At 35.9% G+C, this 26,584-nt stretch overlaps 2 protein-coding genes and 1 long non-coding RNA gene across 8 annotated transcripts in view; 2 read left to right on the top strand and 1 right to left on the bottom strand.

Moving 5' to 3' along the window:
* Positions 1–17,013, top strand: part of LOC145967215 (uncharacterized) — a 66,947-nt gene extending 49,934 nt beyond the window's left edge. The window contains exons 3-4 of one of the 2 annotated variants that reach the window (XR_014437311.1): positions 15,567–16,625; positions 16,722–17,013. This is a non-coding gene — a long non-coding RNA (uncharacterized LOC145967215). Of the gene's footprint in view, positions 1–15,566 lie in introns of both variants that reach the window. The other variant, XR_014437310.1, reaches the window with a different exon arrangement.
* LOC145966815 (heat shock 70 kDa protein-like) lies at positions 6,001–9,921 on the top strand. Of its 2 annotated transcripts, XR_014437175.1 has the most exons (4): positions 6,001–6,778; positions 6,949–7,504; positions 7,979–8,378; positions 8,475–9,921. XR_014437175.1 is itself a non-coding variant. In XM_083091193.1 (3 exons), exons 2-3 carry the CDS (start codon positions 7,303–7,305, stop codon positions 7,981–7,983), a joined length of 207 nt encoding a protein of 68 aa, XP_082947319.1. In that variant the 5' UTR covers positions 6,001–6,778; positions 6,949–7,302; the 3' UTR covers positions 7,984–9,920. The 2 variants fall into 2 exon arrangements, 1 of the variants encoding a protein (XP_082947319.1); XM_083091193.1 differs by having other exon boundaries at positions 7,979–9,920.
* Positions 12,242–26,584, bottom strand: part of Shrm (shroom) — a 161,303-nt gene continuing 146,960 nt past the window's right edge. For 3 of the 4 annotated variants that reach the window (XM_083091868.1, XM_083091870.1, XM_083091872.1), the window contains 6 exons: positions 20,526–21,108; positions 19,164–20,217; positions 18,488–18,632; positions 16,267–16,474; positions 15,628–15,894; positions 12,242–15,316 (listed from right to left, as the gene is read on the bottom strand). In XM_083091868.1, the coding sequence (XP_082947994.1) occupies positions 15,065–15,316; positions 15,628–15,894; positions 16,267–16,474; positions 18,488–18,632; positions 19,164–20,217; positions 20,526–21,108 (2,509 nt within the window). In that variant the 3' untranslated portion in view covers positions 12,242–15,064. The remainder of the gene's footprint in view (positions 15,317–15,627; positions 15,895–16,266; positions 16,475–18,487; positions 18,633–19,163; positions 20,218–20,525; positions 21,109–26,584) is intronic. The other variant, XM_083091869.1, reaches the window with a different exon arrangement.

Raw genomic sequence — 26,584 nt, 5'->3', positions numbered from 1 at the left:
ATTTTTATTGGCGCATTACATTATCCCCGCTGGCCGATGGCGGTACGCAGAGTAAAAGACTGTCCCCGAAAGATACATACGTGCGCGCACGTCGCGCTCAGCACCTTAGGAATCCACCCGAGGCGGACGCGGAGTGCCTCGAATCTCTTTATTGGAAATTTCGCCGATAACCGATGCTCCATTAAGCCACCGCCGCGGAGAACGTGCTCGCGCGAGTATCGGCACTCTATGCATAAATTAATGGCGCGGCATGCTTCCTCACGTCTCAAGGATTCGGCTGCCGTGCCACGCCATCGCGTCGATACGCTCGCGGATCGCAAGAACCCGACCACCAGGAGTTGGAGCTTATTCGGGCGCATCTCTCGTTAACGGTACCTCGTTTCTCCTCCCGAACCGCTGACATGTTTCTTCGAGACACATACGTTACGCTCGAGAAATTAAAGTTTCTTTGAGAGCGCGAGGAGCGAAAGCGTCGGTTCATCGCATAATCTCGGTGCAGGTAGATATATCCGACAGTGTTTTCATTTATCGCGAGATGACTGCTGAAGCGAGTTAATAAGGGAGTCGCGCGGACTTTGCTGTCCCCGGACTCTTGATGAGCTTCAATTTATTCGCAAAGCTTACGGAATATAATAAATGCCTCTCTCCTGCACAAGAGCGATTAACTATAGCGGCCGGATTGCGTGCAGGCAGATAGCTGCGCGTCTGTAAACGACAGCCATTATACTTTCATTTCGCGAATGAACTTAATGAAACAGATTCGTTGAATGTACAATTATGCGCGTGTATGAAGCAATTTGTTTTACAGTCGGGATTACTATCAGCAGCTTAATCGCTTTCTTGATTTCTGGAGCTTTGATCAAAAGCAAGGACTCTGCTTTTTTCCTTATGATACATTACTTTGTTGAAGAGCTCGCTTTAATTTTTATTCGTCGTTTTCCTTTCTGCGTTCTCGCATAATGTTATTGACAATGTAACCAATATCTGGTGAAATTTATACGTGCTTCGATCGATACACATGAATGCATTATGCGTTTTCAGTACGATATATGTGCAAAGTGTATATACTTGTAAAGAACTAAGAGAGAAAGGGAGAAAAAGAGAGACAATGGTGACAGAGAGACTCCCTGAAGAATGCAATGCGATACTTATCGATCAATTGTCATACTCGTGAAATAACTGACATGATATACGCTGTGTGTGATGCATACATACACAAGTCGAACCTGTATTCGCTTTTTAAAATACTTTAATTAAAAATTTTTATTATATCGCGATGATGTGATAAGTAGACATATAAAAAAGCACACACACATAGATGCGTATAAATAATTTATCGATCATCTCATTAAAAAATTTTAGTCATTAGCATCCCGTATTTCTCAAAATAAATAGTTATCAATCATGATTATCAAGTGATAAATTACTTTTTGAATAGTATACACAACTATAATTTTATCTTAAAGATATAATTTAAATCATTATGATATAGCTAAATTCGAATCCTTTGCGAATTCCTTTTTTCCATGATTAGCTGTTGCGTTTGTGCTTTATACACTTGTTGCGATTGCTTCACTCGTGTTATTTGCAACTGTCAAATTATGATTTTTGACAGTTTATGAAAAAAGTAAAATTAAAGAAAGAAAAGTGAAAAATATTATTCTCGCCGTGCTTACTTCAAAGCTGTCATTGAAGAAATCGCATATAGTTTGACAAATCAATAATAATAAAAAAATTAAATAAATTTGTTTAATTACCTTTTTGCTACGTTGATGAATTTTTTTTCTTTTGGAATATATTCAAGATTCCTTTAAATAAAATATTTTACAAAACGTATAACCTTTAATATATTATTAACTTTTAATATGTTATTTAATATATTATATATGTATATAATTAATTTATAATTGTTGCATAATTATTTATTAAGAATTATATAATTATGATATTTTCGACTCTAAAAACGGCTAAAATTTTGTATTTAAAAGCAAGATTATTTTACATTGTGTATTTGTATGATTTTATCGGGACATATTTAACAATCGTGCTTTCCTTTTATATATGCAGATTATTTTAAAACCATCTGTTGTTCTTTTAATAACAGATTATAAAGTCATATTGTAGATATGGATGTGGATCCTTTTTAACAAAAATGTCAAGTAGTATTTAAATAAAATTATTTATCTTTTTATTTTTCAACAGTTATGATGTTCGAATATTTAAAGATAAAGAAATATAAGAATAAAGAATATCTTTTGCATCAGTTTTTTTTAATTTAATTTGAAGAAAAAAGAAAAATTGCCCATATATAATCATATATAAAATTATACATAGAGAGAGAACATTGTATAATCTATTTAATAACATATATCAAAGAAGCCAATAGACTTGCACTATTATATGTAATGTGTATCTAAATACATAATTATATATTTAAATATATTTATATATATAATATAATTATATTATAATTAATTACACACATATATACATATATATATATTTTTTCTCAGATTATATTATCTGTAAAAGGAACTAAATAGCGCGCGCTTTGTAATGTTTTAATTTAAAAAAACCAGAAAAAAGAAAAAAAAAGGAAAGAAATCTAGAGAGATAGAAAAAAGGGCGCACTCAATTCGCGCAGACGCTCGTTGCTTTCGTTCATGTTTCAAAACATGAGCTATCTCATTGAGAACCACATCGGATTTCATGAATATCGTATTAGATATGCTATCGCATATTTGTCGTTTTAAAGGCCGACACTTGATTCGAATGCACGATAAAGTGAGATGTAACGTCAACTCGGCTTATTTTGCGAACCGAGTTACATTTCCTCGGAGAATACGGCGCCGAAAATGGGATAGAGCACTGGGAATGGATCTGCGGTTTTGTGTTGGGAAAATCATGTCGCATTCACTTTATCTTATTCGCAGCTTCCGGTCGATTTTCTTCAGGAAGAACGGCGGGAGACAGTAACGGTTGCGACTATCGGACCTGGCAAGCCTAAAAGAAAAGAAGAAAAAGTCCATTATAAAGGCCGTAGACCGATTTCATTTTATCGCGACGTTGTCATCGGCGAATTACCGCGTAAACCGCCTGCAATGTTCGAGTGGATATTACATTGGATCTGCAATAACTGTAAGCGTTTCAGAATTTATATCGCGCTTCGGTCTCGCGCGACCATCATATTGAACACAACGCGCGCGATTTGCTAAGCTTCTTATCGCGCTGAACAATATTTGATCAATTTATTTTTGAAAATGCATGGTATTTTTTTTGCTTCTAATAGTGCAAGTTTAATCGAAAATTGCTAGTTCGATTAATATCTTTGACATACATTTATAAAGTAAATAGTTATATCCTTTATTTTTATTTTATTAATATTTAATCTTTTGGTGATTTGCTTAATTAATCATAAATTGTGTCATTCAAATACAATTTATATATAATGTTTTCTTATGAAACAAGCGACTTGTTTTATGGTTTCCATAATATTTTGATTTGTCAGGAAGAATTATTCAACACAAGAAAACTTTTAGAGTGTTTTATCTTTACAATTGTTCTATAAAAAAAGTATATACTGTTTTAGCTGTAAAGTTTTAAATAGTCTCCAACAAATTATAATAAAATGTCTGATTTGCTTGAACATAATTAATGAGCCGAATAATCTTAAATTACACACATGCATATACATATCTAATATATTATGTCCTATTGTATTGAAAAATTATTTAATGATTGCTAGTTCAACTCAAAGGCCTTTATTTGTGAAAACTTACTCGAAAATGGGCATGGTAGATCACGAAATCAACAAGCAAGCAGAGACTCGCGAAATCGGCCGTTGAATCGTGGCCAAAAATCGGAAAAAGGAACCGGCTTCGAGGGGACTAGTTTTGGATTACTCGCCAGGGTTTCTCATTTTTTAATCTATCGCTTTTTTTTCCTTTTTCCCCTATTCTTCCACCGCATTTTCTTCTATTCCTCTCTCACCAACACACGCAGTGTTCAATACACCACATCATCTCTTTCGTCGTTTCTGTCCGTTTTCTCGCAGAACGATAAATTTCCCGGACTTAAATCCCGACCACGACCGCCATCGACCGCTTCCGCTTCCACGGTGACTATGTACGCGGAAATGCGGTTTGTACAAGCTTTGTGCCCCCTTGTTTACCGGCCTGGCGACATATTTACGAGAGCTGGACCCCCTCGATTCAATCTCGATATTTAGTTCGACTCTCTCTCTGTCGCTCCCGATGTCCTGTACCTCGCATTCTCCCCGGGACGAGACTTATCAGACACTTTCGCTTGCTGTTTTTATGCCACACATCCATCTTCTCTCTTTTGATCTTTTTATCTCTCGTGTCGTTTCATTCGCGTCTCACATGCTGACGTCGCATCGGAGTAAGCGAATTATTAAGAGCGCACTCCATAAAACCATTCATTGTTTTCCACGTAGCTGAATTTATCGTCTTGGGGGGTATCTCGTTAAAACCTCCTCTGTACCGTGCAACGGTACTAGTTTAGGGCGGACCTCTTGGCGTACGTGTCTATGTACTTGCATCCTGAACGTAAGCACGATACACGTCCCCGAATTAACTCGGTTAAGCGATAATCGATCGTCCTTCGTCTTAGCATTCAAGGTAAGAAGTAACAAAGTCATGCCAATTTTTCTGAGCGCAGAATATATTATCATTTGCGTTCAAATAGCTTTTAATATTCACAAAGAACACTTTTACCAAAATTTGCTAAATTTTAATCTTTGAATTTGTCATGATTGGTTTCTTATCTGAAATATTCAGGACTTGAATTTGTAATCTTGTGATATAAGAGAATCTTTAGAAAATTGAAATGAACAAAAAGTAACATTTGTTAATAAGTAAATATCACAAAGATCTATTCTACATAAACTCTCTATCACACAGATCTCAATTTTATATTTATAATAATTTTTTTTAATAGACAGTGCATCTCGCAAAATGCAACCTATTATTTGTATAATATAATATATTTATATCAGAGAAATTAATATATATCAATTTTGGCATGATTTTATTTTTCTCTCGTATTAAGTTGCAGAAATTATAGCAATAGCGAAGATGAGAAAGAGGGAGAGAAGTCCTAAGATCTCGTCATTACTAAGAGTAGGAGAAAATAGTTGAGTTATATCGGAACTTTATTATGACATCATAAAAGGGATAGACTGTATGATTGCCGCCCTTCATTCGTCATTCGATTCACGAACGCATTCAACCCTCTTCAGATTATATGATAGCGAGGGAGTCAACGTGTCACGTGTCGAATTTATGTATGATTCACATCAACTTACTGTTCGTTTTCAAAATTATCGTTTGGAGCAGGATTTTAAATTATTATAAATTGGATTATAAATTGTTATACAATTAAGCACTTGCATTTTTATATCACTTCGCCCCACTTCCTGCTACATAAAATACCTTATAATTGATCGCCCATACGGCAATCAACATTTTAATCAATCCTCTGTGTCTACATTAATCGTTAATTGAATGTTTAATAATTAAAATATTGTCAGTAATTAACGTGTGGAATTAAATACAATAATAATAGTAACGTGAGTAGCGTTGCAAAATTAATACATGGTCTCAAGTATTCGATATCTCGAATATCGAATCAGAAAACTGAATTTATACTATAAAGATAGTAGTTAAAAATTTTTATATTGTTTTTAATTAATAATTGAGAATTTTTTTCTGTGTATTCTATATTGTATATGTAAAAATATGTATCTACACATATATACATGATATAAAACTATATGTACATATATTATACATATATGCATATGTATAATATGCGTATAATATGCATATAAAATAATTGAATATATTTTATTTTTTAACTATTTATTACTTTACTATTATTTCTGTAATTAATATTTTTTTTTAATAATCTGCATATCTTATCTGCAATGTAAATGAATTTAACATCATAATAAGTGCTAATGTTGGCGTAATCGGCCTTCAGTTTCTACATAATTCACTGCTGTAATTATGACGCTTGGAATGGCGAAGGCCCGAAATTGACAGGACAATAGACAACGCCGGGGATGTTACGAAACAACGGAACTGCGATTCAACGATCAAATCCATATCGCTGCCTCCAAAATTTCAGGTTCGGTTCAGCAATGACAGCGTCGGCGATCAGTATCGATCTGGTCTTTCGTCATGGCAAGATGGAGATCGTCACCAATGATCAGGAGAATCGTACGTCGCAGACATCGAATGGTTGATTGGTGACGCAGCAAAGAATCAAATAGCCATCCCATCAATACAATTTTCGATGAGTTCGCGCAGTCGTTCCACTATAGATTCGCGTCGATTGGAATCCTCGACTTTTGCATAAATTGCACGAACATTTCGATAGACTAATAATCGCGCGTAACCGTGACAACAGACTCCGGTTGGAATTTTAACGGCAGTGTCGAAATCAAGCGATTTGGCAATGTTACTGGCGAAAGCGATATATCCGACTTTTGGTTTTATTTCTGCTCGCATTTCCGATATTTTGCCATTGTTAGAGTGAGAGAAGAAGGAATCATTGGAATTGCCGTTGAAATCGGTAACGCACTCGTTTCGGCGCCGCCAAATCGACTAGCCGTTTCGAAATCTACTATTGCTCGTATACGGACCTGGAATATGGCTAGTGCGCCGTAACAGATTCTGTTTATGATGTTGATAATAGCCACAACCGTTTCCTTTCAAAGTGGTTGTCTTAGTTGAATTCGTTCGCCTTCGATTAGGTGACTATATCTTATCACAATTTATTCGATCAATATTGTAATAGAAAATGTTTAATCTTAAAAAGCGCAATAAAAAGGCTGACAATCTTTTCATATAAATTAATTTATATTAAAAAATTCTTATTTTATAAAAATAATAAATATGTTTTAGTTTACATTTAATAAAATAGTTTTAAGGAAGAAAAAAGAAATGATTTAAAGATCCATCCGAGCAATCTGACATGAAGCCATTTGAAATTATCAAACCGAAAATCCGACTACAACATAAAATGAGCGCACAATTAATTACGTAAATAAATGGCAGAGAAAAGGAACCCTCCGTCTGATATACGTTTAATGAAAAAGAAAAAAAAATACCTGCCACGCGTGGAGAACCAAGTCGGTTAAACTGATTAAGCACGTTCCTTCCTTCATAAGTTTCATCCGGGTAAATGTTTTTCATCTTCGCGCCGCTCCATTAATTACTCGTTGCGTATTATTACAAGGGCGAAGTGAAATCTTTTTTCCCCGAAGAGATCTCCTCAATGATTTCGGCAAAGATGAAGGAAACTACGGAAGCTTACTTGGGCACGGTCATCAGGGACGTCGTGATCACGGTCCCGGCGTATTTCAATGACTCTCAATGTCAGGACACGGGCTCTATTGCCGCCCTGAATGTCCCGAGGATCATTAACGAGCTGACCGCAGCCGCCATCCCTTATGGACTTGACAAAAAGAAGAGTCACGGTAAACGGAATGTTCTGATCTTCGATCTCGGCAGCGGTTCTTTCAGTCAATACGTATCAATACTGACTATCGATAATGATATATTTGAAGTTTGCGTGCCCAGTTCAGATATGTGGATAAGAAAATAATCCACATATTTCAAAATGACTTTTTTTATGACTTATAATTGTCATAAATGCATATTGTATAAAATATTTACAATAATAACAATGAAACATTAAAAAACAATGAAATATTAAATAATGAAATATTAAAATTATATATTTTGTTTAATTTCAATTAATTGCTTATTAATATAAAATGCTTACGTTACAATAATTTAGCATTAACAATATATGTGTAATAACTTATCATTTCTTCTTTCTAAAAAATAATTTACATCAAGTATATAAGTTTTTGAGTTAACACATTTTATGATTTTTTTCTACTCTCTTTAATATTTATTTTTTATTATTATCAACAATATTTTGAAAGGTTAAAGCAACAGCCGGTGATACTCATCTCGGCGGAGAAGATTTCGATAACCGTCTGTCGCACATTTTGCGCAAGAGTTTGCGAGAAAATACGAGAAAGATCTGATGAAGAATAAACGAGCTGTTCGAATCGAGAATTGCTTGCAAGCTTGCCAAGAGGACGCTATCCTTTTTTCACGCAGGCCAGTCTCGAAATCGATGCTTTGTTGGATGCCATCGACTTTTACACCTCGCTCATGCGTGCTCGTTTCGAGGAATTAAACCAACATCTCTTTAAAAGCACTCTAGAGCCCAGTGGAAAAGGTGTTATGGGATGCTAAGATGGATAAGACAAAGATCCAGGGGATATAGTTCTTGTCGGTAAATCAACAAAGATGCCACGCATTCAAAAGTTTCTACAAGTTAATTTTCATGTCATTATCTTGTCTTTACTTTGACATATCGGCACGGATATTTCACAGATATAACGTATTGAAAACAATTCCCCATTTAATCAGGCAAATTAACATTTGTTGACTCAATTTCCTGCGATGAAAGCCAGGATAATATCAAGTGCTTATATTCGGTGACAAAACACATTAAAATTCGATTCAATTTCCATGCGCTACTGCCATTCTCTTTTCTGTCCTGCTACACGGAGAAAAGTTGTAGGGGTGGCACGCGCAAAGAAAACACGAGGCTAGTCCCCAGGTGTTCGTTACAGCATTAATGAGCTAGATGACAAAATCAACAGACACTCCTGCTATTCCCATCGTAACTGTAGAGAAACAAGATATATTTTTATTCGATAAAATTCCGAGAACCGATGATACTTAATTTTTGATCGTTCCTTTAGGATTTCTTTAATGACAAGGAATTAAATAAATCTATAAGGCCGAACGAAGCTGTAGCCTACGATGCGACAGGCTGCCATTTTACATAATGATCAGTCCGAGGCCATACAAGATTTGTTATTGTTCGACGTGGTTTCTCTATCGCTTGGCTAGAAACGGCCAGTGATGTAATGACAGCTCTCATCAGACGCAATACGACTATCCTGACGAAACAAACGCAGATATTTACCACATACTCTGACAATCAATCGGACGTGCTGATACAAGTTTATTCGAAAAAGGGAAAAGAGAAAAGGAATGACCAAAGACAAAAAAAAATAATTTTTTAGGAAAGTTCGAGCTCTCTTGGGATCTATCACGAGGGATCGAAGGATGAGATCGAAATAAATTTCGAATATGGCAAAGTCAAATATCGCAATTTAGAAATAATTGAAAAATATATAAATACTGGAAAATATAAAAAGCAAGAAGGCATTATGTGATTTAATTTTTATAAAAGTATTCTTTTTCGTTTGTTTTTTAATCGTTTTCAAAAAAAGGCATGTTATATCGATATTTGAAAGTCTCAAAGTCTATTTTTGTCTGCGTTCCGTGATGCTGATTAGCTGTTGCGCTTGTTCTCGCTTCATTCGTGTAATTTGCAACTATCAAATCACGAGACAGTTTTGACAGTTTGTGAAAAAAATAAAGTAGAAGAAGAAAATTAAAGAAAGAAAAATGAAAAAGATTATTCTCACCATGCTTACTTCGTGAGTTTTTGTCATCATGGACATTGCATATAACTTGACAATTTAATAATTATAAAAAAATTAAATAAATTTGTTTGTAATTAATTTCCCTCTTGCTTGTTGACGAAGTTCGACATTCTTCGTTTATTTTGGAATATATTCTCTCAGGATTTCTTTAAATAAATTTTACAACTATTAATACTTATAATATTTAATATTTAGAAGTAAACTACAATGCTTCTTATATTTTATTTCTAATGATGGATCATTGTAACTTTGTCAAGGCAGTGGCGACCAATTTGAAAAGTTTGATATTTAAAGAATATTTATTATTATATTGCAATAAATCCTTCAATTTTCTTATATATATAGAGTGTTGTAATTTTAATGGCCAAGTATAAGCGAGACACATAATATATAACTAGGTATTTAATTGCGCTTAAGACTCGAATTTAATTATTCCTATTGGCGTAACTTTTTTGTTGTTGTCCTCAAAGGAACAGTTGCTTTCTTGTCAAGACTCTCTGCAGCGCCTTCTTTACTGCAGTTGACTGCTTTAATGATCACCGATCAGTAATTAAAAGAGAGAGCCTTCAGGGCTCAAACCGCTAATAACGTCGTTTCCGACGATCGACGTCGGAGATAAGAAAACAATCCTACGGGGCAATAGGCTCCGGAATGAACTGTACCAAGATGCGAGTCTTGTAATAAAAAAAAGAAAAAATGAGAAAAAAAGGATCCTCGAGAGAGAGAATGTATAGCTCGGCTCAAAGGATAAGAGCGGAGGCAGAGGACGATTCTCCCATGTCTCGAGATTCCTTTCTACCCGTTGCCATCGGCGCACGAATCGGAAGGGGCTCTATTGGAATTGTCAGACTGTTCGGATAAGCATCCGGATGCTGGCGGTCGGCAAACGGAACGAAGTCGAAGGGGAGAATGAAAGAAATCGAAAGGGCAAACGGCCGGTATAGTTGAAAGAGGGAGACTGAGCGAGGAGGAAAGGTGTCGTGATTTTTACCATGAAATTTTTTTCGTTCTTATGTTACATTTGACATCGATGCCAACTGATTGTCTCCGCAACGAAAAAATCAATGAATAAGGAGAACAAAATAACGATTACCAATGACAAGGGACGCCTCAGCAGAGGAGATATTGAGCGAATGGTGAGCGAAGCGGAAAGATATCATGCCGAGAGCGAGAAATAAAAGGAAAGAATAGCAGCTAAAAACAACCTAGAATCATATTGCTTTAATATGAAGAGCACGATCGAGGAAAAGAAGGTCAAGGAAAAGATACTGGAGGCTCATCGAAAACGCATCAGCGAAAAGTGTAACAAGATTATCAAATAGATGGACACCAACACGTTAGCACCAAAGAAGGAGTTCGGGACAAAGCTGAAAGAAGCTGAAAAGATATTCTTGCACTTTTTATTCGATTCCACGTATCTATGGTAATGATATAACTGAATATGACAAATAATGCAGAGAGACAATTTATACATCACGTTTAGCGTTGTTTTTTTTTTTTTTAGTTTTTGTTGGAATAAAACTACTTAGATGGTAGAAAAAAATTTCATCGAAATTGATATCCGAGGGTATATATACATATAAATGATTTAGAGATAGTATACAAGACTTTATTTAATATCTTATAAATAGACGGATAAGAGATATAACTGATTAATTATGGAAATATACTACGGCATTAATTATATGTATAGTTGTTCAGAAAGAAGATCAAAAAAGGGAAGAGAAACAAAGAGAGCGAAACTATATTAAAAAATTATATTGCAAATTCATTAAATAAATTTATATTTCTTTTTGATATACTTAGGATATTATATAATATGTTGTTATAAAATAAAAAAATAATAAATAAAAAAGTGTGTGAATTTATTATAATGTTAATTGCAATATTAAAGAATAATAACATTTTTTTAAATCTTTTATGATATTTTTCCTTGGAAATATTACTTCTACATATGATTGAATATTTCCCATTTGATGGTATTCATTTTATTATCTACTATTATTGAGAAATATCTTGGAATTCCTATATTTGCTACCATTGATAATGAAAAGCCATTATGACGATTGATGAATGCATTCATTACAATAATGAATGCATCATTATAAACATATAACAATTTTCAGATATCCGATTATAAAAAAATTCTGTGAAAGCCAAATTGTACCAAGCTTTCCAAGATATGGTAGACAAACTGCTGCTGGTAACACTAATAGTAATCCGACTATCGAGGAAGTAAATTAATGACGCAAAATAAATGATGAAAAAGAGTTAATATATCATTAAACAATTATTCAATAATTTTAGAATTCTTTCATTAATGAACAATTTTAATAATGATACTAAGATTGTGACTATAATTTGTAATAAAATAATTTACTAACAAAAATTAATTTACTATATATTAATTACAGAGCTAAATCACAAAATTTTTGCATTCATTCAGACACACACAAGAAATTTTATATATAAATTAAATATACCTTTTAAAAATTTTACAATAAGATTTTATGCAATAGCTTATTATTTGTTACTCTAACAACACACAAGTTTTGCCGAAGGCAAAGTTAAATTATTTTTTGAACTGTGTAAGCTTCCGTGTAAGATTGATAGTTTTATTTTAATAACATCTTGTTAGTAAACAAGGTAATTTATAAAGAAATAGAGACATTTCGATTATGAATTCCAACATGTTATTTATTGTAAGCGAGCTTGAGAAATGTAATTACCGTAATTATCGTAATGATTTCGTACACATTTGTATAGGATAATATTGTCAGACTAACAACGACCTAGCGTCGTCGCTTACAGGTGACGCGCGAATGTGTGTAATTATTATGTTGCTTTCGCATAAAAACGTAAAATTATATATGGTAATATTTATACAGCGAGAACGTTAAATATTAATAGTCTTTAGAGCTAGAATGTGTGATAGCTTACGAATTAATGGAACGTTTCTTCTCGTAAAAAATACATATCCAGAGCACCATGTTTCGATTAATTTTTTATGTACAACAGCTGCGTCTGGCGGGGAAGGGGGAAAAATAAAGAAGATGACAATTCGATACTGCCGCCACAATAGCGTAATGCTGCTCGCAAACACATTATAACGGTGGCTGTTACATCCGATTAACGGCAAGATTACAATATTCGCCGCAGCCGATTCACAAATATCGAGAAATAAACGAGGAACAGAAACTGACTATTATGCCGCAAAATTTTATGCCCTGTACTCAGTCTTTCTCGTCGTTATCATCATCGCAATTATTATCATCTGATTTCGGTTTGCGACACGCTACCTTTGTATCCGTGCTGTCTGCGATTATCCGAGTTGTATCAAGCGTTTGAGATCAACCGCGATTTGCTTTATGAATGGACACAACGTCAAGAGGATTTATAATGCACGGGGACAAATAAAATCGGACATTTCTTTCCTTGAGTCATGAGGCATGGTCGGGATGGATTTCGTCTCGAGATCCTTGGGTCCTCGGTAAATGTTCCATTACCGAGCTTAAAGATTCGGAGGTCCATCCTTCCGTGTAATTTCGTTCATAGTCTCTTCTCCGCCCTCGATAGAATAGCGACGAGCGGGGAGGGGGCAATTGATAATGGAAGAAAGGCGTGAGTTACAAACGGAAATGTAAGATAGGAAAAAGGACGAAATATGAGATTTTTTCTTTATCGAAGTGACCGTGGCATAAAATTTCTCGCTAAACCACTATGGAGGCTCGAATACGACACGCGATTTATTCCGCGGTACTTTCGAGAGTCCTTGGTGGAATCGTATAGTAAGAGTAAATAAGATCACAAGCGTCATAGGGGTCGATAAGAACCCCGGGAGAACAATACGTAAAAGTAGTATTCGTTGTACATGTACATGTGTATGTATGTGTATGTGTTAGCACAAGAATGTGTATGTGTATGAATAGGTTTGCGCTTAATCTCTACTTATTATTATATACACATATAATAATGCTGCTCCAGTTGCCTGCATCGCTGAGTTATTTAAATGCCGCGCGATTGCTTAAACAGAACGTAAACTCTCCTTATTCTTATATCACACATCGTATATAAGAAGGCACCACAAATAATCTTAGATCGAGAATCTGGCGACTTGTTTCGCGAGCGATAGATTAGTATACTAACGACAGGTAACGTGCACTCTTGGATCTTCAGTAGCATCGTCTTGCGTTTCTTTCGCGAAAGGTCCTTTAAACGCAACGGATTATTAGCATCTTCGAGCGTCCATAGTTGCGTATCTACAGGCGAATGATGCACCGAAATTACATTGCACGGTGCTATCGTTGCGTTTCTAAACGATTCGCGCGTAAAAATACACATACATACATATATATGTAAGATAATTTTTTGCAATATACATATATATATTTTTAGAAAATATATTAAAATTTTGATTTTTTATAATTCATAATTTATTCCATATCCAAATATGTTTTATGAAAAATTATTAATGGCAGCTATTAATACATGAAAATATGTACGTATATATATATGTATGCTTATAAAAGAACTGTATTACATGTTATATTTCTTGAATTTCATTTTCCGCTTACGCACGTTCTGACTTTTTCTTTTCAAGTCTACATCATACATACATATTGTTTCTGGTATTTATATTTACATATTTATTTTTGCAATCGCTATAACATCATTTTAGCGCGTAATTTCAATTTTCCTAAAAAGGAAAACAGAAAATATCTATCCTGGTTTTCTCATTCAACTTATGCAATTATCATAGCGCCTGATAATAATTTTCTTCAGTATACCACAAATATATAAACGATATTGTTTCCTCTGTGGATTACTGAGGGAACACGACAAAATCGATGCAAGCTTAACAAAGACTAGGCACTTAGTTTCAAGGGACCACACTTGGATGATGAGAACATTAGATTTATATAATCTATGACCTAGTTTTTTATTTTATACGCAAAGTAGATTTTACACTTGTTTATACACTTGTTTTAATATTATTTTGACCATGACACACATTAAGTCATCAACATCTTTATAATATCATCTTAAAGATGGTTTTTATCTACCGCTGTCTTCTGATTTTTTAATGCAGGAACATATATATGTTTTTAAATAAATTTTCAAAACTTGGTTAATACAATAATTTAACACGATTTTAGAAACACAATAATAGATAACTTGTGTATAACAATTTTGATATAGAAACAAAATCATCTATAGGATACTATATACATGTAAAAGTATAAATATGTGTTTGTAATTCTTTGTTGAAATACATTATTTTTCATTTACAATTACGCGAGGAAATTCAATATTTTCAATATTGAATTAGATTTGAACGACGTTTCTCTTTTGTATATGTTCCCGTAATTTTTCACCCATATTAATCTATGTTTTCGAGTTAGGTTGCGAGACTTTTCTATTGTTCACACTTGATAATGTACGGTCATTCACGAATCGATCTCATAATAACTTAGCATGTAAGTAAGTCCATCATTACGACTAGTCAATTGCCTCTTTCAACGCGGTTAATTGCTCCTCGCCAAGCTTCACTTTGTCCAGTATTTCGCGACCGTCCACTATCAATTTTGCCTTCATGTTGATAAAGTGTTGGTAGTCAGCAAATTCTTCCTCATTCAGGTACTTTGCTAGGATCGCTGATACATTTACACTACGTTTATCGATATTACTCTTCAGAACTTTCGCTTCTTCCAATTGATCCATTAGCTTGTCCCGTTTGCTTTCCAAAATTTTCTACACAGAATAATACAGACAAAATTAATATAAATATCTTTAATATCTCTTAATATAAATATTTCTCATATATAAAATAATATTTTGTATTTATTAACATTCGTATCAGGAACAAAGATCATTATTTATAATTAAAATTAGATTTTGTTGATTTTTTGTTTTCTTAATTCCGTATATCCCATAATTTTCTGATTACCAAACGCTAATATCAAATTGCAATATCCTATCTTACATGTACGATCAACTTTAGTTGGCGCGGCGGAAGAACGTTTATACCAAGCATGCAAGGAAGCAAGAAATTTCATACTTACTCTCTCCGCGTGGTCGGCCGGCATTCCATAAAGGGCGTTCTCAGCGCGAGCCAATCTGCCGCTAAGGCCGAGAAGAAGACTCGTAATCTTACCGACTTCCTCTACGTGATTCCGATACTTGGACACTTCCGGCGGACGAGCCACGGCGGAAACGCGAGTGGCTACTCGCGCACCTAATGCTTCGTTCACCTCACCTTCTTCCTTTACAGCCTCCTGCTCGGCCTTGAGGACCACTAGCTTCCTGTCAAGACGCATCATCAGCTCCTCCTGAAAGATCATTTAAATCATAGTCTCGGAATATAATAAGTAGATATGACACTAAATGAGCTGTATTTATATCACGAGACCAACAAAGCACAAGGATATCTAACCAACGAGGTGATGATTAACGGACGATTAGATAACAATGCATCTTTTTAATGATAAGACGACACTCCTGAAAGCGCGATAATTATATTTTACATAAGATTTTATATTCGCGGAGGTTTGATGAAACGATACTTATTATCCTCCTATCCGCGAATAATCATTATTATCCGAGCGTGTATCCCGCGACTGCATATCAATCAAATTTAGCCGGCAACCGTGTAGTTAATTATAGCACATTCTACAAGAGTTTAATTATACTTTGGTCTGTACCTTTTTCTGCCTAAGGTCAAGGCTGTTCGTCGGTTCAATTGCCGGCGCATCCTCCTGACGTGTTAATCCCTCCGCTGTGACGTCTTGCGAGTATCTCGTCAGGAACCTGGCCTTTCCCTCGGATGTCGTGAAATAAGCCGACGTAGGGGAGAGAGGGCTAAGATCGGCCGACAGTGGCGTGACGGGAGTCGAAGGTATGGTTTCATGTCTGAAAAGAATTTATTGCCATAATTGCACCTCTAGTCGGTTAATGCGAATCAGACGGATCGTTCCTCTCTCCTTCCCTCTTGCAGCATCTATGCAGAAATTTTCCTGTAATTGTCATCGCTGCAAGAGGGCAAGGAATTGCGTCAATGAATGTGAGTCATGATTGAATTAATTTCGACATTTTCGAGGCGAGGCAGGAGAGACAGAATAATTTATAAGCGAATACAGAGGAATATTTTGCAGCGTAGAATTCAATTTACATTCGTAATCAAAGTTTGTGATGAATAATACAGCTATATATATGATACTGAATGGATTTTCAAGTTCACGGATAAAACAAGCAGACGATTCAATGTTTGTTCCGCATAAATCCAGTTGATCGTTATCAGTTAAATTACAGCATGCGCGATGTCATCCGTCTAAGCAAATCTCTACGAGAAGAGAAAGTGAGATATATCAAACTGTACGCTATTAGAAAAAAAATTATTTATCTGTGTAAATTGTCGCGAATTATGTTTGAAATATATTTAAAACAAGATACTGCAATTAAGGGAAGTGAATATCAATGTAATTGTTCCTTCAATCATCATTTGCACCGCAAAATTGTCCCGATTTTAGTGCTATTTAAAATTATTTTTGAAACTGCTTATTTTCTTCTGTTTCGAAGTAAAGTGTCATAGAGAGCCTACGTGTATCACTAAAATTGCTTTAACGTAATACGTCTCTTCTTATTGATCTTCAACTGATTATTGATCCGGCAGGAATTTTATCACGTTATATTAGGCACACTTTGAAATTTTAATTTATAAACGCAAGTTATTATGTAAACTTCCGATGCCGTTGAACGCCGGTCGGTTTAAATGGACGGAATAAAAGCAAGAGGTCGTATCTACTTTTCTGGAGGCCCCATTTCCATTTCCCGTTTGACTTGTTGCGAGTACACCGCGCAATCTGCTAGTACGATGCGTCACTTTCAGCCATACGTTAGAGACTGGCAAATAATATGATGCGTCAAGAACAAGTACTGAGTAGTTGGGCTTGACAATATCATTTATGGTGGATTACGTAATGACTTGATGCTTTGGCACTTTCTCTTTGAATACAGGACAAGTATTGTCCGTAAGTGTGCAAGATAGACAAGGAGAAGGAAAGAAATCGCTAATAAATAACAATAAGTAATCAAAAAGCATAACAATATTTACAAATAACAAATATATGCGAAATGTGAAGATATTTCAATATTTCTCACAATATGATTTTCGTATAAACATAATATAAATTAAAACCGAAAATTAAATTAAAAAGTCGTAAATATATAAATAAAAAACATAATGTTATAAAATAAATAAAAAAATTGATCATATTTATAATCTATTCGTATAATATATTCCTGATTGTGATTATATTTGTCAAATTACGACGTTTAAAAAAACGACAATTAAATCCAAACAATTATGAAGGTGAAAAAAAATTCCATGATACGTCTATTCCGCATATAAAATATTTGAACACGTGGTACCTTCTTTTCTTGTAGAGATACCAAGTACGTGTATTTACGACTGGTCCAAAAAATTCTTGCAGATTTATTTTATACTTGTAACAGCGGCCACACGCAGAGGCCAAGTGTGCGTGCAAAGAATTTTAAATGACACTGAAAGTACAAAAAAGAGATTCTTTTGCTTGTTTATTAAAATTATAAGATGTCTGCTAGACGTACGTGAACCAATTAAGTAGAGTGGCGAGTATTACAGATTTGCACTTGTAATGAACGCCTTGGATTTCAAGGCATGCGACTTGATTAATAGCACGTAATCCAATGCTCACGAGCACGTGAAAACTATCAATTATCGCATTTGGTCTATATTTATGTTGTCCTATCTGTCCTGACCGTAACAACAATCTTACTGACCCTTGATACAACTGGATGAAGACAACGCGCGATATCGGAGCAGGTGCGAACCGCTTTGTAAATATTCTTTAATTAAGAACATTACGATTAAAAAAAAGAACTTACTTTTTATCTACATCCGCATCATCGTTGCAGAAGGGCGTTGACTCTTCTAGGGAGAGCCGTCGCTTTGACCGTGGCTGCAAGGTCGTCTCCACCCTGAACAGGCCGGAAACGTAGTCGGTGGGTTTCTTGTGCTCCGGCGCTGGAACTGATAAGGAACAAAAAAAAAAGAGACATCACCAGGTGCTCTTGGTACGCGCGTTTTTCCTACTCGCACGCTTCGTTTCATGCTCCAAGGATCACGACGTTCTATGAAAGCCATAACGCGACAGGGAATTGCATCCAATATCGTAGCAGCGGCGACGTATAATTGAATAACGCAGTTGTGTCGTTGATTAAATTAGCGCTTATTAAAATTAGAGGTCGCTGCCCTCAAATTCTTGATTCTATTGTGTACGTAGACATTGTCCACGCACACAAACGTAGTTAAAGTACCTTCACTTGAAGTAAACTTGCGACAGCGTAAGTAACGACAACTAGATAGATCGTATATATGTCAGTGCAAGATCTGCGTTAAAGTGAACGTCATTTAAAAATTGAGCAACATATCTGATTGAATCAACCGCACTGACGTTTATTAACGACGACGTAAAGCGCAAATAGTAAAATCGTCAGACGAATGATACTCTTTGAACCATTATTCATGCAATTGAGAGTGATAAAGATCAGAGTTACTCACCGAGTATAGGCACAAGCTTGTCGTTGGGGCTGAGTTGACTGGCCAAGTCCTTGCTGAGCTCTTCGCACTCGATCTCCTCCGGTAGTTTCTTCCTAGATTCCGGAAGCGGCCGTTGAATCATGCTGCTATGGTCTTGCTCCGCATCTCCCAGCATGTCGGTCTGCGAGGCGACGTCGCTGGTGGCCGCGTTCACCCGGAGCACGATCTCCGTACGTTGTACCAACGTCAGTCCTTCTATGCCCGGCTGGGGTGACACGCAAAGCGACGACGTCGGCGATGACTTGTCGCCTTCGATTGGTGAGTTTCTCGGCGAGGAAAAAGAGGAGGCTTTAGAAACGCTTGAGATCGAAGACGTAGATGATCTACCGCCAGATTTGAATCTTGAGGATACGGAGGATCTTTCGAGCCGCGAATCCGTTTCACTCGTTTGACTTAGACGGCTCGGTGAGCTGGATCTGTTCCAAGAACCTGTATTATCCGTTTGAGTCGGACTGGAGACTTTTCTGTTGTTGGAGGCGCATTCTATCCGAGCTTCGTGTCGCGTGAGAGAGTCTAGAGAATTTTTGGGCGACGATCTGGATAATAAAACTCGAGGCGATACGCGGGCATCGATTGATCTTCCTGAGGAAGAGGAACTCGAGCAACTTCCCGTTCGTCTTGGAACAGCACCCCGTGGACTTGCAGTCTCGACGTTCGGTGATCTCGGTGGTGAGCTCGTCGGTGGTGGCGGTCTGTCGGGAAAGATGGTGGCTTCCATAGAACTTTGCGTTTCGTGTTCTCTGGACCAGCCATTGTCGTAGGTCGTCATCGTCGTAGCGACCGATGATGTCGTGGTATTCATAGAATACGTGGACATTGCGTTGGATGTCGTCACACTGTTTGTCCTCTTCTCGTTACGACGGTTTAATAATTCAATATTTTGCGAGGTCATCTCGATCGTGGCGCTTCTTTCGCGGAAAAAGTCGTCGCTGGCGATTGGAAACGGGCCACTGATTTCTCGCAGCTGTTTCTGAAAGTAATCGTCCGAATCTCGTAAATTAGCACTTGACAAACTCTGAAAAACAATAACACAGCACAATAAAGTATAAGAGAAGAGTTAGAAAATTCACATAAAATTTTTAAATTGAAAAATGAAAAAATCGAAAATATATTAGATTGTCAGAATAATGATAAAATAGACACAGTAAAATATCGAGAGCATATCACACGAGCCTGGCAAGAAGCCGAATGTTGAAGAAGTGTGAAGATTTACACGTCCTTGACACTGGCTATATTTACAGGTGCAAAAATAGATAGATCGTTGAGATGCGAAAAACAAGTAAACATCGTGATTACGTGAAGGTAATCCGGAGATAATCTTACCTCTCTATTTTGAGGTAGTGGCTCGCAGCTCGCTGCCAATTTCCGACGTTCTCGCTCCAGCTGCCTGTTCCTATCATTAAGGACCTCCACGCTCTGCGGCGATAGTCTTTCTTTGCGTTGCTCGTAGTCGTGTCTCTTTTCTGGATGCCTCTTTTCTTGATAATGATGATGATGCTGATGTCGGTCTTCAAGATTATCATTATTATTATTTTCGTTAGTACGAGATCTCACGTCGCTAGCCTGGAGCTTCTTATTGAGTTCATGAGAGAGTTTATTGACCACTTCTGCCGAATGTTGTTGTTGTTGTAGACATTTCTCCTCCAATCGATGATGAAGAGCATCCACGCTGTGTGATTTCGAAAGATCAGAATGTTGATGGTGACTATTGTGATGCTGATGATGATGATGCTGTTGTAATGTATGATGCGATGTAACGCGTAAAAGTACTGGATCGTCATGATCTCTAGGTGGTGGCCAATCGTCCATACGAGAGGTCGGCGACATTGTTCTTTTGTAGCTACCTTCGCTGTCGGGAGCTCCACGCTCTCGTCTATAAGCTAAATAAGAAGCCTTAGACTGACTCCTGAAACAGAAAAAATATTTTTATTACAAGTGTGTGTGAGAAAAGAAAAGTATGTCAAATCAATATAACTCAAATAAATGTCGAGAATACGCGATGTTAATAAAAAAAATTTATTTATCTGCTCTAAAAAGATCTGGATAATGAATTAAAAGAAAAGAAATGCTTGGTTATAAACATTTGTTTTAAAAGGATGTTTGTCGAATTTTCGTTCGACTTTGGTGGGCGTCGATTGAATCCCGATAACTTAATCAAATTTATTAACGTCGTTGAGTAAATTTATTATTGTTGGTTCATGTGTTGTCGTGTGTTGCTACTGTCTTTTTACATCGTTGTAATTCAATATACGTCGACGTGTATCTTGTAAGGACAACGGAACAGCTTTTACATTTTACGATATTCATGCATCACGTGGGAATATCCAATGTACTCCCCGAACACGTGGAAATTAAATGCTTGTCACGTACATCGAAATCTCCTCTAAAATGTTAGACGTGACAGATTGCATCGAATATTCGGACAGTCAAACTATTGATATACATTTTTCATAATAATATTTAAGTAGAATAAATAATTTCAAATCAAATATTACTAAATAAATACTAATACATTTTTAATTTTATATAGTTAAATATGATCAATATTACAACATTATGATAAAGTTATTCTAGTTATTTATCATAATTATATTTATCTAAAATTTTCAATATTTATTTCATTAGTAATTAATTTAATACATCAATAATTAATTTAATACAAGATGTATGCCTTTTTATTACGTATATCTTACAATCTAATACATGTAAATAAAGATAAATGAAGTCTAATAAATCTCTCAGAAGTCGTTTCCAAGCGATACAAGATCGTTTTATTATATGGATTTGCGCAATTGCAGTAAATACACTTCTAATGACTAATTGTGCAATAACGTTGATGAATGATCGTTCGACATCATAGATATAAATATGCCTATATGTGAAACTTATAGAAGTTGGCGGCGATGAAACTATTTAATCGAAACCGGATAAGACTACTACTGTATGTTACATGAATTTTAATTCTCTTTAACATACCTTTACGGTTCTGTTAGTTTCTCACGGGCTTTTCTTTCATAAAACGATTTCAAGAATTTCTTACCGAGATATCATGGAATGGTTACAATGTTACATGCACAAGAATTATCATTCCAATAACACATCCTCTTAATTGTGCGATTCAGCCTTATACTCTTTATAGTATTTATTTTTATTGATATGTTTTGTGTATCTTTAATTTCTATCTTTTATTTGACTCTAATTAATCGGACTGCAATCAACTTAATCATAAAATGACATGATTTTTTTACATTCAAGTAAAAAATATATCTATAACAAAATACGCGACAATATATGACATAGAGAATGTGCTCTTTTCCACAAGAAGATCTATTTTCCTTTGGTCTTGTGTAAGTACAAGTTATGAGACACGATCCATCCGCGGATTTTATTTCTGCCGCGGAAGATAAGAATCATTGAAGCGAGACTAACATTCGCAACACTGACATTGCTGCATCGTTCTGACGTTTATCATGCTTGGACACATGAACGAAGACTCTGCTTAATCCGAAGTATGCGCGATCGCAACCGCACTGATTTTCCTTTAATCGGATCATGAGGTGACATTGAAATGCCGTCATTGTCACCTTATATGCAATTTAAGCCTGTCTTATGACAACATATAGTGGAATAATATCAAATCCTCCATCACAATATCATATCCCGCCCATGTAGATATGTAATATTACTAAAACGTCAATTATTATTCTCGAGGGATTAAGATGTTCTCGATTTATCGCTACCTTGATTAGAAAAACCCAAATGACGTAGTAATCTCTTGTAGTAATCGTGTCATGTGCACACATTATGTTTTAATCGAATAGATAAAAAAACGATGGCACTTTAAAATTTGCAAAATGAAGAGAGAGAAATATTCGACTATTCATCTTTAAAAATGTCTTCCCATCTTCTCTTCTGCTTTTCCCATTCGAAGATTGACATTGTGACTTTTGCGCAACTTATTCCGACTTACATTGCGAATCTTATCCATCTTAGATGCGCATGTTTAACGGAAAAGAAAGTTTCCACCGTAACGAAACGATTAGGAGAGAAAGGCCGAAAGTAAATTTCGTGTCCGAATTCTAATCACGCTAAGAGTCCACCGTAAAATCTAACGTTCTAAACGCATAATAAAGAAATCATTTCACGTGTACGATAAAATTTATCTAGCACGCGTATTTGGAAGAATAATTCATAAAGTGCGATACGTGTAATCTATTATGATTTAGATAATTATAATCCATAAAGTGAGTATAACAAAAAAAATCGATAATAACGAAGAGGCGAAAAATTTCGCAACATTTGAAATGAGAGATTCGAACAAAATAGAATTTTATCAATATTGAGAGACTACACACATTGCAGTTTTCAAGATAAACGATGTGACAGGAGTGCTATTCGTAGAAACGAATGTATTATGTCACACGATATGCTTGCATATTATAAGTACACACGAGCGATTATTCAAGATATCGCGACGCAAGAATAAAAATAATATAATTTACGATAATATATCTGAATAAAAATGAATATTAATGCGATTCTGCTTTATTCGCGGCATGTTTTTACAAGGCAATCGTAAGAATTCATTGGCATATCGATGTGATCAAGAAATGTACCTCGGGAGTGATTATTCCGCCAGGTCATATATATGCTGCGCTTTTAAGTCTGGATGGTAATGAGGCCGATTCGTAAAATAAATAACGATCCTGTTCGACGAAGAGCAATGAGTAGCGAGCTTTAAAAATTACATCGAATAATGACCATATGTAACCGCGTACACGCACCGGGCCCCTTTCACGATACATGTTTCTCTTTTTCGTGACCGATTAAATGCGGAGGAAGATAGTTATCGATAAAGATGATACACGCGCGCAAGTAACGGAGGAAGAAGATAATCGTATATTGCGGATGTACTTCGCGTTTTTCTCGATAATAAAAATGTTAAATTCCATATATTCATTGTACATGTGTGTGTGTGTGTGTCTTCCTCCTTTTAATAGTAAAAAAAAATCATCGTACCCTTCGCGTTTTTACTATCTCTAATGGCTCTGTCAACAGATTAATGCATGGCTAGATAAATATTTAGCGCGCAAAATGATAGCGCTGAATGGCAGTATTATCATCCAAATGATAAAAGTATACTTGCGCGCTTAATGATAGCGCGGCCGCAGGACTAGGCGTGAGTAATTTATTGCAGGATGAATATCGGCTCATCGGTAGCCAGTTTATGCGTACTAGTATATCACGGTAATTCATGGCCGCGGTGTGTTTTGCATTCGCTCTTAGTACTCCGCCTTGTACCCGACGACCTTGTATACGTATATCAGATATACGGTAAGGTGTTTATCAATACAACCCCACTGACGTTTCGGCAAAAATTTATTGATAAGAAGTTTTCTTGCAGCATATCTGAATGTTTTTAAGATTATTGCATCTCAAAGTGCTATCGTTTAAAAGTAAAGATATACCTGTCAAGATATATTGAAGCGGGATAAGATTTTTCTCTCGGTTATTTGCTATGACTCACGAATTGCGGCTCGACTATTACATCAATCGATGCACGTTACGACAAAACGAAATTTTTTTTCTCAGTAATCTATCCGTTTTATATTGAATACATTTATACTTCTCTTGACTCGCGGAAATCAATTGCGTCGTATTGATAAACTCGCGAAAATATGCGTCAATATTTTATAAAGTCTGATAGGAATGATAATAATATGATTCACGCAAATGTTCACGCGTGATTTGCGCAATCTATAATATTTATAGACGATTAATATTTATAGACATTCGATATATTACCACCATAAAATGCTAAGTGCTTTGTTTTTAATTATGCGAATTAATTACATTATTGTTTTAATTAAGATTGAAAAGTATGATATCTTCCAATGACATGTATTTATAATTTCATCAAGTCCTGTAATACTTAGAACCTTTTCGTATACACATATTAACGTTACAAAGAGAGCATCATCTCTCTCTTCTTTGACAACTTAATTATGTTGACCGATTAGTATCGTGGCTTTCGTTGAAATTCAGGAACAAGACACCGATAGCTCGTAGATCTCATGAAGTAACTACAGGATCGGCTGTGAATACGAGTCCTCCCTCGATAGAGTACATGGCAAACATCGATACGGTTGCATGCTCGGTGTCTCGTACTCATTAGAACAGATCTACGATCGATAGACACCGATTGGGAAAGGCGATCGGTCATTACGACACCACGGTAATTAACTCAAAGCCGGATTGGACTACGCACATGTGTATTTCTTTCGTGCGAGTTAACTACGAGGAAAAAGAGAAGAGGAGGAAACGCCACTAGCTCTTGTACAACCATCGTACGATTTACATATTCGGTCGCGAGGATGATAATTTATTCGCTCGAGCGAATCGTCACGACGGAACGAAAGCCATTCTAGAGGCCGCGAGCAACCTTGCTAATTCAAGCTAATTTTCTAGAATGCGTGTTTACACGTCGCGATGTCGGATGATACTTATTTGCAACGATAAATTCTACATTGTAAATATTCATCGCGATCGCTCAATTTAAGCATTGAAATTAGTTACGCCGGAAGTATCAATTGAAGCGCCTTCGATGATTATCTATGTAATTGAGCGTCACTGTGACTAAGCTCAATTGTATTCAATTAGCTTAGTCATTTTCTCTATAATTAAGAGATCAAATGTATCAAGGTGCGAGGGTTTTAAAGCAGAAAATAATCTTTGACCTAAATCGAGGTGAAAAAAGTATTATAAAACGCGTGATATTTTCCTTTGTTGAACAATTTACTTTCTATAATTGAAGACCGCATATGGAAAATCCTACCATTGGGTGGTGTGGTATAACCGATCTCACGTGGTCTATTGTTTTCACACGGGATAGTGTTGCGTATGACGCTCCGCAGATGTTATGTAAACACATATCAATATCTGTTGAACTGAATCTCGAGCTGCGAGTGTACGAGTGCATCCACGGACGCCTAGTGTTAAGCTCACGCGCTCCCCAAGCTTATGTCAGCTTCTCAAAGGCGTGGGACACATCGATTCAAGTGTGCATTAAGAAGCGCGAGACATGAAAAGTTAATTAGTCGGCGTGGACGATATTGTTCCACAATGACGGAAATGTTCGACGCAGGAGTCGCAAACGCGAGAAGTGAAAGCTTGTCGCTTGCCACTCTTGTTTGTCATTTGCATTTATTTGCATTATTACGATGATACCTTTCTGTCGAATAATCATGTTATAATTTTTCAAGTCAGCAATCGAAATAAGCCAAGTACATTTTTTTTTTAATTTTCCCACCGGACATGATGAAACGGTAATTATGCGAGGTACGAGGTTAACGAGGTTCTTTAGAACATGGTCGCTTCTTGTC

The sequence above is a fragment of the Camponotus vicinus genome, unplaced genomic scaffold (assembly GCF_025532165.1).
Source record: "Camponotus vicinus isolate PSW18456_S1 unplaced genomic scaffold, iyCamVici1.0 SCAF_2, whole genome shotgun sequence".
NCBI lineage: Eukaryota > Metazoa > Arthropoda > Insecta > Hymenoptera > Formicidae > Camponotus > Camponotus vicinus.
The sequence above is the reverse complement of the archived record's forward strand: the minus strand, read 5'-3'. Positions and strand labels throughout refer to the sequence as shown.